Source organism: Rhipicephalus sanguineus, chromosome 9 (assembly GCF_013339695.2).
Source record: "Rhipicephalus sanguineus isolate Rsan-2018 chromosome 9, BIME_Rsan_1.4, whole genome shotgun sequence".
NCBI lineage: Eukaryota > Metazoa > Arthropoda > Arachnida > Ixodida > Ixodidae > Rhipicephalus > Rhipicephalus sanguineus.
The window spans coordinates 29,936,313-29,950,683 of NC_051184.2; the positions used below are offsets into that span (position 1 = coordinate 29,936,313).

A 14,371-nucleotide genomic window follows, 5' to 3' on the forward strand; every position below is an offset into this window, starting at 1 on the left:
ATGGAAAACATAAAACTACGCCTACATAGAGGACACAAGAAGAAAGAAGTGGTCCCGTCCACTTCTTTTTTTGTGTGTCCTGTATGTAGGCGTAGTTTTATGTTTTACAAGGTACAGAGGTCTCTTTGGACGACTTTTCAAAGCTGCAAAGCACACAAGATGACCCCGCAGTGCTGCACGAACACGAAAATGACCATCCATTCCACACGCAAGAAAGTAGATGCACGAATAAAAGCACGCAGCAATCGTATAGACTATTTTACAGATGGGTTTCGGCACCTCCATATTGTGCTGTAGCCTTGCCATTTTTGTACCTTTAACAACTAAACAAACAGTGCCGCAGTAGACGAATATGCATCAAGACTGTTGGGTTGGTGCATTCAACGTTTCATGACCTCATTAATTCACACCATAGTATATAAAAATAAGAAAACATCCGTTTAAAGGGACCGACAACTACCCAGAATATGAAATGAGTTGACTCCACTGATGTAAAGATTGACCGTCGCACTGACTCAAACCAACCGTTTTTTTTCGTGAGAGATGGATTTATATTTTTATTTCTTAATTGAAAGTCGCGAAAAATGACCTGTGGCGCCTCTGGCGGCAAAAACATGAATGATCCGATGAAGACGGCCACGTGACCGTTGATTGCTGTACGCGGTCGACGATGTTTTTGTTAGTAATGAAATATTGTTCGTTTCTTTATATTAAAAGGTATTACTCCATAATAATGTACATATAGGCCTGCGTTAGTAGTATGCATTAAAGTGGCGCTGCCTTCGCGTGACGTAATGATCCCATGCTCGTCAGCGCGTCTTGAGCAACTTTTCAGCGTGCTCATGCAACCGTGCACGCAGTTTCCAGGTCGCTAAGATTTTAGAGCCCCGACATAGTTTTGCTACCTACACTTCATCTCAAAAATGAAGCGCGCTGCTACTCGGCGCGGCCGCGCATATGCATAGTGACGTTTTCGATGACTTGGCTTGGCTCGTGCATCGAGAGAGTAACGACGCCGGGACAAGCCATCCATGACACAGGCGCAGGCAACCTTGGGCGCAGGCGCACACAACGCTGTACAAATACCGGGAAGGTGTATAAAGCCACACATCTCACTGTAACAGCTTGCTATTTGCAAAAATGGTTGGAAAGCTAAAAATAAAGTTGGTTAAGCATAGTTACAGTAACTCCTGCGAAAGCAGAACAACGACAGCTTTCACAAGGGCTAGCGGCATCGCTATCAATTCTCAGCGTTGCTGAAGCAAGCCTCCATGCGTGTTTGGAGCCTTTCAGATCGAAAAATACTGCTTATAAAATAACTACGTGCTTTTCGGATAAACCACTGCAGCTACAAACGCTACGAAGGGTGAGCTTCCTGTCGCGCCATAAAAAACTGTGTCGAGAAAAATCAGTTGTCGGTCCCTTTAACAGCCCAAGGTGACAGCGCGGTGCCCACTTGTCTCATGTAAAACTCTCTATACTTAGATGAATATAGAAGAACCATATTTTGTCTTCCCCAACACTATTAGCTATTTTCAAAGCAATCCATTATTAAAAAGTTATCAATGCAATCAATGAAGCTCTGTCTCATAGCCTGAAAATTTCTCATTGCCCTGTAGATGAAACAAAATACAAGCTTTAATGCAGCTGTTGCCCTTCTAAGATTACTGTCTAAAACCTCATTTCTGATAGAGCTGTCCATCAACAAGTTGTTAGCTTGCCATTCCAGATGTTTTGAACTAGCTTAATGCTATGCAAAGTCAAACAAAGATTGCCGCTGGAGCCAACAATGCTTCCAGCAACATTCTACAGACAAACCCTGATACTATACCGAATCTGAAAGAGATCACAAGATAATTTTATATATAGGTAATTTGATATATAAGATATTTTACATATAGAAAATACATTCAAGGGGATATTACAAGTGTTCGATAATCATAATACAGTAGAACCCCGCTGATACGTTTTTGAAGGGACCGTAAGAAATAAACGTAAGAGACGGGAAACGTAAGAGCCGAAAAACAGGAAAAACGGCAAAATATTTAGTGGTACAGAATTTTATTTCAATTCTTACGAGCAGCACGAAAATTGACGCGCTCAGCCGCGATCTAGTCGATGGATAGAAACGCGGAGCTTACGACGGCCTCATCCACAGAAATGTAATCAACGTATGTGGTTTTTTTTTAAACCAACAGCTGTAGGCATGAAAGAACTAAGCACACGCAATCACGACCGGCGCGGCGAGTCCGACCACGAACCGCACGCACGACCATGCGAGCTCCAACCAGCTCAAACTCCTCCCGCTCTCCGACAAATAACGATGATGATGAGTCTACGCCAACGCGATGGCAGAAGTGAGCGCCAATCTCGAAGGCCTTGCTTTCGCAAGCAATTACGTCATACACGCCATGTTTGTGCAATACAAATCTCAAAGGCTATGCTTTTGTCAATAGTAAATGCCAATCTCGAAGGCCTTGCTTTCGCGAGCAGTTACGTCATAGACGCCATCTTTGCAATTTGAATCTCGAAGGCCATGCTTTTGTTTGCATCAATTGAAAGATTCTGTTGCTTGCGCCTCTCATGCGGCTAATATTACGGTCAAACGAGGCCAGGCTGCGTGAAATGCACCATGGCGGCTCTCTTTGATAGTCACTCGGTCGGCTCCGAGCACACTTCGCGACGTATCATACGGGAACGGTCCAACAGTTACGACGTAACAGCGGGGTTCCCAATACATTGTATCCTATGGGAGCTATGCCGGGACCGGCGGAAAACGACGTAACAGCCGGGAAAACGCAGCAGTGAGGAACGTAACAGCGGGGTTCTACTGTAATTCGCTATAGTATGTGGGTTCGATGTATGCGGGTTCAACTATATTGTAATTGAGTCTACTGTACGAAATAGTTTGATAGCCATGGCCAGCTTAACATCACTCAGTGCTCATTTTAAAACGGTCCTCAAATTATAGGTTCTATGTTTCTTCCAAAGCTGCAGTACTCTGAAAGCCAGAGCAAACAAAACATGCAATGCATGACAATCTTCTCACCTGGGCAGAGTTCTGTGAGGAGAAGGTATTCCGACTTGCCATGACCCGACTGGCCTTTCTCAATGGCCGCAGCTGCGATGAAGTCTATCACGTTTGGGTGGCCCGAAAGCTTTTTCTGCGACAACCGTCAAGGTCTGCCAACAAACGACTAGCAAGGAGACAGCAGTGACCAAAGAAAGCACTATACAGAAGATTGCGCGTGACTTAGCAAAGCACCACGTATGCTGTACGTCTCTAGCCCCTTGCAAAGTGGACAGAACTGTTTAGCAGCAAATGCGGCAGGGTCTAGTCGGATACAACTCAAGAAGGCAGGAGAGGCCTCACCAAGATGGCCAAAGCACAACAGCTGACCGTCTCGGTGAGTGAAGAAATAGTTCCGCTTATGTACTCGGCGATGTTTTGATGGCGGGGTCATCAACCACCCAGCTTATGAGATCAATCTATCCCCTTCAACGGCGGTGTGCACAATTGTACACATCAACTGTGGAGGCGTGTCACACAAAGCGTTTCTTCAAATGGCTTGAAACGCAGTGTGCACATTTGCACAGGTTTCCCGAGTGGACAACTAGCGGTCATTTAACTTCATTGTGCTGCGTATTGCTGCAGACAATCACTTTACTGGAGACACTACCATGTTTGGCAATCATTCGATGTGCCCCGTTCCAGGACCAAAGTCAAGAGTATATTCTTTTTCTTTGCTCGAAACGAATAAAACCAAAAATCAAACTGGACATGTATTTTGGGCCCAATATTTGATTCTTTTTAGCAAGAACTGGAGCTGACTGATTGCAGAATAATTAGATACTCAATTATATGCTAATTAACATTAATTACTAACACACACAAAACAACACATTCCTTAACTTTCTTTCTTGGAATGTAATAGTAAGTGCCTTGCAACTATGTGACCCAAATTGGACGCATTTGCAGACAGTGCATCATAATTTGTGCCTGAAGGGGCTATACTCAGCTTCATGCATCAGGTGCAATGCTGTGGGAGCTATGCAAGAAGTTTGGTCAGCAAAAATGTGAAAGTCCGCGCCTCTCGTGCTTGGATTTCGTCGTCGTAAACGTGGCCTCTGCAGCTGGCTCCAGCTGCGCGAAACCAGAACTAACTGCGGAAGTTACAATACGAAAACAAAGAGACACTAAGCGATCTAAAACAACATATAGACAACCATATAAAAAACAGGGTTAATTTATTTCTAAGGCACAAAGCAGCTTCATTCATTACTCAGTCTACAAATGAAAAAAAAAACACACACACGCACACATTATTGGTGGCAAAATCATTGAACTGTTTCTTCGTGCGAAGGCATCTACTACAAGGAGTCTCGGTAGCTTCCATAGTGTAGCATCTGATGTATAAATGAGATATAGATGTCACTCATTGGTGCAGGCTGGTGTGGATCCGCCTCTGAGGAGGAAATGCCACCGACATCCAAATTTATGTTTGCCCATAGTCACTATAAATAAAACGTTTTATCTAAGGCCTATACCCATTTTAAATTTGTTTCATTAAACAGATGCACCATGCACTCGGAAGGAAGCCTGAAACACACTGCAAAATGTAGCAAACCATCTAGCCATGAATGTGGCTGCTACCAGTGATCTTCTGGCCTGTCAATAAGCAGACTGCTGGAATAATGAGAAGTAGGCAGTCAAAAACCGATGAAAGTATGTAGAAAATTTTATGTTCTTTGAAATTGCATCGTGCCCCCTCTGTTATGTTTCCGCTGTCTTCAAAAGTATATTTAACTCAATTATGCTAAGCACCGCTGATACGTTGAGAAATTGTCAAACGAGTAACGTTTCTGTACCTGATGCTTTGACAGGGGACTTGTATACGTCCCGGCAGTTGCTGCACCAGTGATAAGTGCCCCCCACTAAGGTGCATGCTTCAGCAGCGATCCTTGTTCGACAGTTTCTTGCCACTCCAAGACTCTGTCTTAATACCAGTCTAGTACCGACCCCAATCATGCGTGCTATTCATACATGTGGTAAAATTATTACTGGTTACAGAGCGCCAGAAACAAAGCCATCCAAGCCGACAAGTCGACATCAAGCCAAGGATACAAGGACGTTGACTTCCTGGAGAATGGATCTGCTCGCCTCCTCATCTCCAGCAAACATTCGCTGTGCAGGTCCGAGAGAAGCAAATGAACAGAAAAAAAAAAATTCAGGGTCATGATCAACAGGAAACAGCTGCACAGCATGCGTAATCAAGCACTTCCTTTCGATTTCAACGCCATATATTGACGCCGCCAGAAAGAAAAGAAAAACAGGCAGGGATAGTCTACAGGATGTGCCAAATTGGCAAGCCCCACGAGAACTCAAGAAAGCTGGGTCGTTACCTTGAGTGCGTATTCCCTGTTTGAAGACAAATCTTGCGCCGCAAATACAAAGCCGAAACCCCCTGCAAAGACACAACAACGCAAAACCGAACATCAGAGCCATATTCCTGCAATCGAACAACTGAAGTTACTCCTTTCTTGTATAGCACTGAGAAATGCTCCTTAAAGGAGCACTGGAAGAAAAGTTGCACTGTGTTAGTAAAAAAAAATGTTAAAAAAATGTCAAAAGATACCTTGCAAAAGTATCGAAAGGTGGGCTAGTTGGTAATTCATACTTCTTCAGCTTACTGGGAGTGCGGGAACACACAACAGACGAAGGAAGAACCACAGAACCACAGAACAAAAAATAATTATTCTGTTCTGGCATCCCCTCCAAACTACACGCGAAATCTCTGAAGCGTATCACATTTCCAGGAATGCAGACCAGTGTATAAGCCATCCTTCATTATCACTACATGACTGAATTTAACTACATTGATAGTTCTTAGACAAGTGCCTTGATAAAGTGCCTCGCGCGCTGCCCGTGCTGTACTCTTTTTCTTTTTTTGACACGCGCACCTTTGTGTATAAATGTGTTCTTCTAATGTGTGAATAAACCAGTTGTTAGTGAGCGCTCGTGTTCTGTGGTTCTTCCTTCGTCTGTTCCGTGTTCGCACGCCCCCAGTAAGCTAAAGAAGTAAAAAAAAACCTTATAACAGTAGACTTGGAAAGCCCAAAAACAAAATATTTGGCGTAGAAGCAACCCACATTGTTTGTATATATCAAAGCGCACCACTGGAATGAGACTAAATGAAGGCAATCTTTCTGCTAAAACAGTGAACAGCCTACAGGAATTGAATGACAACGATGCAAACATACAACAGGGAGTGCGCATCTCAAAAGGCACAGGTATTCCAAGTAAAATGCGACCGGAGAAAGAACATTCGAAAGCAGTGTTCCCTGTCTAAATGGCTTCCATTAGAAAAAAATGATTGAAGACAACCTTTTGATGCTGCAACATTTAACAGATTAGGACTGATCAAATGCAGCAAAAAAAAAAAAAAGGGAGGGAGCAGCTCTTGACAGAAGAGTACTGCTTTTTGCCGGCAAACATATAACTACAGACATGACACTCTGACCAAACACTACAGTAAATGTCACTCAACAGCAGATCTATGGGGTCTCCTGAAACTGACAGCACAGCACGTCTTACAGCGGAGCAAAAGCAATACTGACCACCATCAACTGCATTTCTCTGTTTCTGGGTGAAAATGTCAGAGTTGTGATGAAGCATCGCGACTGTAATTGAGCAAAATGATAATAACTGAACAAAAATTGAACCTGCATCCACAGAGGTATATGATAATCTGCGCGATTGAGAACAAACAGCCTTTCCATAGGTGCATTCTTTCACCTTTAAGGAATGGATGCGTAGTTTGTTATAGTGACAATTTGTTGTTTCGTAGCTTGTTCCCTAAACTCTGGAATCGCGAAGAAAATGCTGGACTTCGGTGTACCGCACTATCTATGGTTGGTTCACAACCAAATAAGTACAAGCTGCACCCACAACCATCACTCCTCCCAACCAGAGAAATTTGCATACATGATGCATCCAATAAAGTTCGCTCTTTTTCATGACATTGAGAATGTTTTGCATGCTTAAGGTGGCTGATTCTGACATACACATGTACATTTGTGTTGTTGGTTTTGGGCCAAAAACTTGACTGTTCCGGCAAGTTTTGTCAGATTCTGGGGTCAGTATTCGGTCTGTTTATTATTTATTTATTTATTTATTTCAAGCAACCCCCTACAGGCCCTCACTTGGAGGGTATTGCATAGGGAAAAAAAGATATACTGCAATAGAAACATAGCAAGCATGAAAAATTGCAAACAAAAAAAAAGACTTGTTTAAGTATAATGAAAAAGGCAACGCAATAACACAACACATACTGAAAATATTGAAAGAGATATTTAAAAATGCAATGCAAAATAACAGAACAGCATAATAGAACACGAAAAAAGGGTTATTGAGAACAAAGCAGAACACTAAACTTGGTTATCGTATTTTAAAAGTTCATTAAATTTCGAAATGTTGCTTTCTATTGCAATATTTCGAGGAAGCTGGTTCCATTCAATGATGGTTTTTGGAACGAACGAATTAGAAAAAGATGAAGTATGGCGTGTGATACGTTTGATCTTGAGAGGGTGATCACGGCGTAGAAAGATGGCTAAGGGTGACTGAAAAGATTGTCATAAAGCAACAGACGATAAATTCTATAAAAAAGAGATAAACGGGCCAGTTTACGACGATGGGAAAGGTTATCAAGGCCAGCACGAGCTTTTAAGGCAGTGACGCTAGTGAAATGAGGTAGTCAGACAAAATTAAGCGAGCAGCACGGTTCTGCAGGGATTCTATCCCTTTCGGCCCTGGCGTCCTATAAATAGGACACGAAGGAAGATTGCTATAAATTGTGACATAAATTACTAAAAATTATAGAATGTGTCTGTGGTATCCTCAATACACCTGTGCAAACATAGGTAGTAGTTTTTCCATCATCATCTTCCTCGGAAGTCTGCAATGTTGAAAACAAGATGGCGGAAGGTGAAAAAGACTACAAACGCCGCAATCAAATATTTGATGACATTTTACTCAATAACTATTTTCTCTGTAGCTATCGTAATTTTCTCTGTTGTTTCTAAAGTGCTTGACGGCTTATTTACAAAGGGGGCCTTCCCTAACATTTCAGCTTATGCCGCTGCAATGAAAAATCTTCATGTCCTAAATATAGGACACCGGGGCTTAGTGGTTGTGAGATCTTTGAATGCATTGCATGACGACCCGGAGCCGTAGCGTTTGTGTCTGTTTCCAATTTCTTGTTATTCTCGTCGGAAATCAGACTGCATTTCTTGCTTATTTGCAAGGGGGTCCAAACAGCGAGATTGTACATAGTTGATCTGAATACGTTTACTCCGCTTATGAATGGTGCATGAGAGGGCTTGAAGGTAATGAGGATGAAGTGCAGTTCCAGCAGCTTACCCATGCAGGCACGGGCGACAATAATTGCGGCGCACCAAAGGAGGATTCGGCAACTTATTATGATGTTAAAGCTTACAAGGCGTCCAAAATTTGATAATGGCCATTCAAGTGCATTGAAGAGCACTGTGTCCCGAGTGCAAAAACTTGCTTTTGGACCTTTGAGACGCAGTAACTAATATATGGTTGCTCCCATGCTAGCTTCACAACAATTTCACATGTAAACATGGTGAAATAAATAGCAATATCGAAATTCACCATATTTCCCTTCACAACCACTAAGCCCTGGTGTCCTATATATAGGACATGGCGCTATTTTTCGCATAGACTGATGGGATGCTCAGAAAAAATTATTTTTGTTCTCTTGAGGTGATAAAAAAGCAATATCAACAAGAAAAAAAATTATCTACCCGTTAAAAAAAATTCAGGGCTGAAAGAGCTATGTTATCAATGATATATGCTTGTTCTGGGTCCCATATGGCTGAAGCGTACTCAATTTTAGGACGGATTAGGGTAATATACGCAGGTTTTCGGACATGAGCAGGAGCATGGCGCAGATTATGTTTTAACATACCAAGGGAGCAGTTAGCAGCTGCAAGAATGTGATCGATGACAGTTCCAGGATAGGTCGGATTGGAGGTGAAGTCCTAGATATTTGTATGACGTGGCTGACTCGACGGGCATGTGATTTAAGTATCTATGTGGTCGGGAGGCGGCTAGAATTTTGTGTAAAGGAGACGAGTTTAGTCTTGGAGTGATTTAGCTTCATTAGCCATCATGAACATCATGAATTGATGGATTCGAGGTGAAATTGCAGGGATCGGTGGTCCTGGTCACTTGATGGCACGACACACAATGCAGGCGCCAGAGAACAAGCTCATTTGGGGAGAAATGCCATTAGGTAAATCATTAATAAATATTAGAAAGAGCAGAGGGCCTAGCACGCCCCCTTGTGCTACACCGGATGAGGCCTGCACCACTGAAGTTAGCCGTTAACGGAGGTGAACTGAATGCGAGAGGAGAGGAAGTCTTTGATCCATGCTACAACCTGGGAGTCAATGTTGAGATGCGTTACCTTAAGTAGTAGTCTGTGGTGAGCGACACGATCAAATGCCTTCGAGAAGTCGAGAAACAAGGCGTCAACCTGAAACCCGACGTCCATGAAGGCAAATACGTCATTAGTAAATCCTGCAAGCTGACAGTCACAAGAGAATCCCTTGCGAAAACCGTGCTGCTGTTTAAAAACGATGTTGTGATCTTCGAGATAATTATCTCTGAGTGAATAACATGTTCCAGGAGCTTTGAGAAGGTGCATGTCAATGGAATGGGTCTACAGTTAAGACAATCGAAGCGAATGCGCGATTTGAAGATTGGTATAACTTTGGCTATGCGCCAGTCGTGAGGGATGGAACCACATGATAATGACTGCGAAAAAAGTGCACAAATGATTGGACAAATACTACAAGATAAATTTTTGAGAATTTTGTTATTAAAGCCAAGGAAATCCATAGATATAGAGTCCTTTAGGTCAGTTAATCACGATGGAATACCATCTTCACAAATGACAAGTGGAGGCAAACAATAATTATTAGCTGGACTGAGAACCAGAGAAGTGGGAAAGACTTCTAGTGTAAAAACAGACGAGAAGGCATAGTTAAAAAGTTCAGCAGAATGGTCATCATCGAGTTGACCACCACTAGAATTTGTTAAGGATGATTCAGGACATGAATGGGAGTTAATTACGCTCCAAAATTTACTAAGGTTATTAGTAAGCATGGAGGGTAAGACGTTGCAGTAAAACTGACGCCGTGTGGTTTTCAGCATTCTTTGATCCTTCTTATCTCTCTCTCTGTCAAACGTAATGTTTTAGAAAGAAGCGACAAACTGACGACACACCACTGTGTCTCGTTTCCCTGAACGTTCCTGTTTTTGTGGTGCTATCATGAAGTGAAAATGACATACCAACAAGCACACATCTCTACCCTTATCGACTTCACAGCGAGTTTCAAATGAAAACCCACAAACAATAATGCACAGAATAGCACATACTAAGGCGCCGTTTGAATGTCACACAACTGTCGAAGCACAGACAGAACAGAATGGCTTCGGAGGTACCAGTACACCCACAGACATTTTCAAAGGTGTCATGTTGGTGCTAGTGTTGTTACACGGTGGAAAACGTGCAAAAGGATCCTTTCAAGTGTTAAAATAAATAAATAAATAAATAAATAAATAAATAAATAAATAAATAAATAAATAAAGGTGAATAGAACGAGAGAACAACAGGCGCTTCCAAGCACAGGTGAAAAAAAAAGAAGCACATGCAAGGTCAGACACGGACAGGGTGACAGACAGGGGGTGCTTCCTGAGAACTGCTGTAATCGCAACGCACAATTATTTCTGGAAGCGAATGGAACGCGGAATTACGCGAATCCCTCAACTTGGCGGGTCAGTGAGCAGCGTGCGCAGATGTGCTCGTTCCAAAGCAAGACGTTTCGAAAACATACGGAGCGAAAGCGGTCTCTTTTTCAATACGGCGTGCATTTCCATGGGGCGGGATTTTCAAGCAAAGAGCAACACGAAAGGAAAACCCTCCCCCCTTCGTTTTGAAAGCGTCCGACGCGCCTGGCACGAAACGCGCGAACGCGTTAACAAATAAAACAAAAGGTACGCGGACGCAAAGGGCCGCCGCTCACGCCTCTACAGTAGCTCGCTTTTATTTTATTATTTTTTTCTCGGAGCGTAAATCGAAACTGCTCCGTGCCCACCACTACCCCTTTAGAGCTCCTGTTTCTTGCGAGCCCAGACCGTCGGGCGTGCGTTTCTTGTTTGGTTTTTTTGAACGCTCCGTTCGTGGATCGCATGGAGCAGCCCTCCAAGGAGCACTAAATGAATGGAGTAAGCCGAAAGCAGGCCGCGCGCTCGTCTGTATTAGACGAGGACGAGTAATCAGGGAAGTCGATATATACGAGCTTAAATAAACGAATGGGGGAGGGATAAACCGGATTAACGATAAAGTGGAGTGTGTTGCGGGCTCGGCCGGCCATACGGGACACGATCACGGCTAGAAATCATAAAAATCACGGCGGAGCAGCGCTTGACAACTAACTACTCCCCCCACCAGTGGCCCCGAAAAAACAGCTGCCAGCCCCCCAACGTCGCTCGCTCCCAAGTCGCGGCTGTAGTATGATACTATACAGCGGGGCGGAGATGTGACGTGCATTAAAGAACCTCCAAGGGACACACCGTCAAACGCTAGCCGCGCCTTGGCGCAAAGGCTCCGCGGCTTTCGCAGTAGCAGCGAGCAAAAACGCAGCCAGCTCTGCGACTAAGAAACAAAAACAAAGCCTGCCGTCTATCAATTGAAAGGAGCCCAATGCGCAGCGTTGGCGAGTCTGTAGTGACAACAAAACGCGGTGGGGTCGGCGATATAGTACGAAATCAGATCGAGGGCTGTTTGGGAGCGTTTCGAACATGCGGTGATGTTGTAGACAAGGGAGAAAAGAGACAAAAAAACTGACCTTCGGCTAGAACCCGTTTGACGCGCAACCTCTGGTTCCCGAGCTCGACCACTTGGCCTACGAATTCGTGGTCTTCAGCGCCTCGACCGTTCGCCGAAGAAGACGAACCGCCGGCGAGGTAACCCAACGCCGACTTGAACAGGTCTGTCATGCTGTTTCACGACTCGGGCAGCAAGCTGCGGCAGCAGAGACGGGGGCGTCGCACGATGCGACCTCTCACTCGACTCTTTGGCGGCGACGAAGCACACACCGCAAGTGCGAACCCTCAAAGCATGACGTCTTCGCGTCCGTGCTTTCCGCTCGAGGAGGGTTCGGTTGAAAATAAAACGGCGTTTAGACGACGGAAAATCGCCTATCGACCGCGGCCCGTGCCTCAACAGGGAGGACGCTCCATTCACCGTTGGGCGCCATGTTTGCCCAATGACGTCATGGGAAAGACACCGCAGTGGCTGCAGTCCGCCGCTGCGTTGCATCGGGAGCTTATTTCATCCAAATGAAACGTATTTACAAACCACGCCTTTTAGTCCTAAGGATAGTAACGTTTTTGTGGCAACTAGTTCGCCCTGAACGTTAAATGTCTAAATGCAAAAATTGACAAAAGTGTGGCGAAGTTTAGGCTTGGCCTCCGAGACGTTTTACTAATCGGCAATCGCAGAGGCTACGTTTCAGACGCACTTTAGTGTGGCGGCGCTGTCATCAGAAGCGATGTCCGAACGGGGCGCTGAGCTTTTCCGTGGCACTTTGGATCGATAAGTTTTGCGGTTTAATTTCTAGTTACATAGCGCTGTTATAAATTCCAGATTTTGCGAGGAAATTCCTTTTACACATCATAGAATCGTGCAGGGCAAATCATCGAATATTTCAAGCCATGTATATACTAACTGCCGGTTGACGAGCGTTTCAAAGTTCAAGTACAGTGTTCTAGAAGTTCAAGATCATGTTCAAGATAGTACAGTGTACTAGAATGCTAGAACACTGTAAAGATAGGTAGCCTCTACTTGGTCGGGATTTTTAAGCGTCGTTCGGCATCCTCACTGAAAAAAAGCAGGCCAATCACGGAGATAGTGCAATTCCGGGCTGATTATCAGCGGCGGTGAAGGGCGTGAATGAAGCCCTTTTCACAAAGGTAGCAATATAATAATAATAATAATAATAATAATAATAATACTAATAATAATAATAATAATAATAATAATAATAATAATAATAATAATACAGTCGAATCGCTTTATAAAGAAGCAGCATAGGGACCATTAATAGTTCCTTATATCGGATATTCGTTGTAACGGCCGACACACATATATATATATAAAAATCAGCTTAACGATTCGGAAGTCTGGCTCGCGCAAAAAATACTACTTTATGCCACTGAAATCAAGCATGACTAACTAAAATTTGTATTTAGTTCAGTGTTCGTTATAACGAGATTAGATATATAACTAATGTATAGATGTGCGACATGGCGCCAGATATCCGTAGCACAAAGCGCGAACCATGCGAAATTTCCTACATAAACCATAAGATATGTGTTACACTTTTGTAACACAACGCAAGAAGGCCCGGGGGTTAGACTTTGTACAAGCAGTGCGCAGAGCGCGTGCGTCCGCTTTTTTGCGCAAGATCTGCACAGAAAGGTTTCTTATATCGTCCCCCAGGTCAGAAAGAAGCTTCATTCAAATTTTAAATAAGGGTCCCTAAACCACCTCCGAATGAATGAATAAACTTTATTTAAAGTTAGTCCGGCAGTTTCCTTCAGGCGGAGGGTGGGGGGGGGGGGGGGATTAACGCCTGTTCCGTCCCACCCTCCGTAGAGGATGATATGGCGGTGCCTCAGGTGACGGATCGAAGTCCTTGGACCCGGGCGGCATCTTCGGCTTGCCGGATGGCCCACCTACGAATATCTTTTTTTTTTTACATTTCAAGTAAACGGGCGCATTGAGACCGAGTGCCGTCACGATCAACAGTGTCAAACGCGGAAGAGCGCCACAAAATAAATAAAAACGATCACTTGCTCCTCACCGGGCTTTTCGGTATCCCCAGCGTTGACGTGCGAAGGAAAGAGCGAAACGTGCGAAGGCCGCATAGCGCCGTTTCAAAAAAGAAAAAATTCTCGCGGTCACGTGTTCGTTGTAGACTCATGCACAGACGCGACACCACAGCTGAATTTACACCTCTTGGTGGTTTAGGGCCGGGCCCTTTAAAAAAAACAGGCAGGTGGGCCCCTCTTTCCATGAGACGGAGCCCCGAGGAACCGACTGCGCTGGGCATCTTTTGCGACCTCGGGTTTTTCGCAGGCTCTGTCACGGTCACAGCAAGGGGAAAGGCCAAAATACACACTTAGGGTTTCGAGTTCAGTTGGTTGGTTGTTCAGCCTTGGGCCATTAAACCTCATGAACAACCAACCAACTAGTAACTCGAGAGACAGCTAGTCCCC

At 44.1% G+C, this 14,371-nt stretch overlaps 1 protein-coding gene across 1 annotated transcript in view; it reads right to left on the bottom strand.

Annotated features, from left to right (window-relative positions):
• Window positions 1-12,357, bottom strand: part of LOC119404881 (cyclin-G-associated kinase) — a 67,597-nt gene extending 55,240 nt beyond the window's left edge. Inside the window, exons 1-4 of the mRNA XM_037671571.2 lie at window positions 11,938-12,357; window positions 5,404-5,465; window positions 5,126-5,185; window positions 3,050-3,164 (exon numbers count right to left, since the gene is read on the bottom strand). Of these exons, the coding sequence (XP_037527499.1) occupies window positions 3,050-3,164; window positions 5,126-5,185; window positions 5,404-5,465; window positions 11,938-12,088 (388 nt within the window). The 5' untranslated portion in view covers window positions 12,089-12,357. The remainder of the gene's footprint in view (window positions 1-3,049; window positions 3,165-5,125; window positions 5,186-5,403; window positions 5,466-11,937) is intronic.
• Window positions 12,358-14,371: the final 2,014 nt, after the last annotated feature.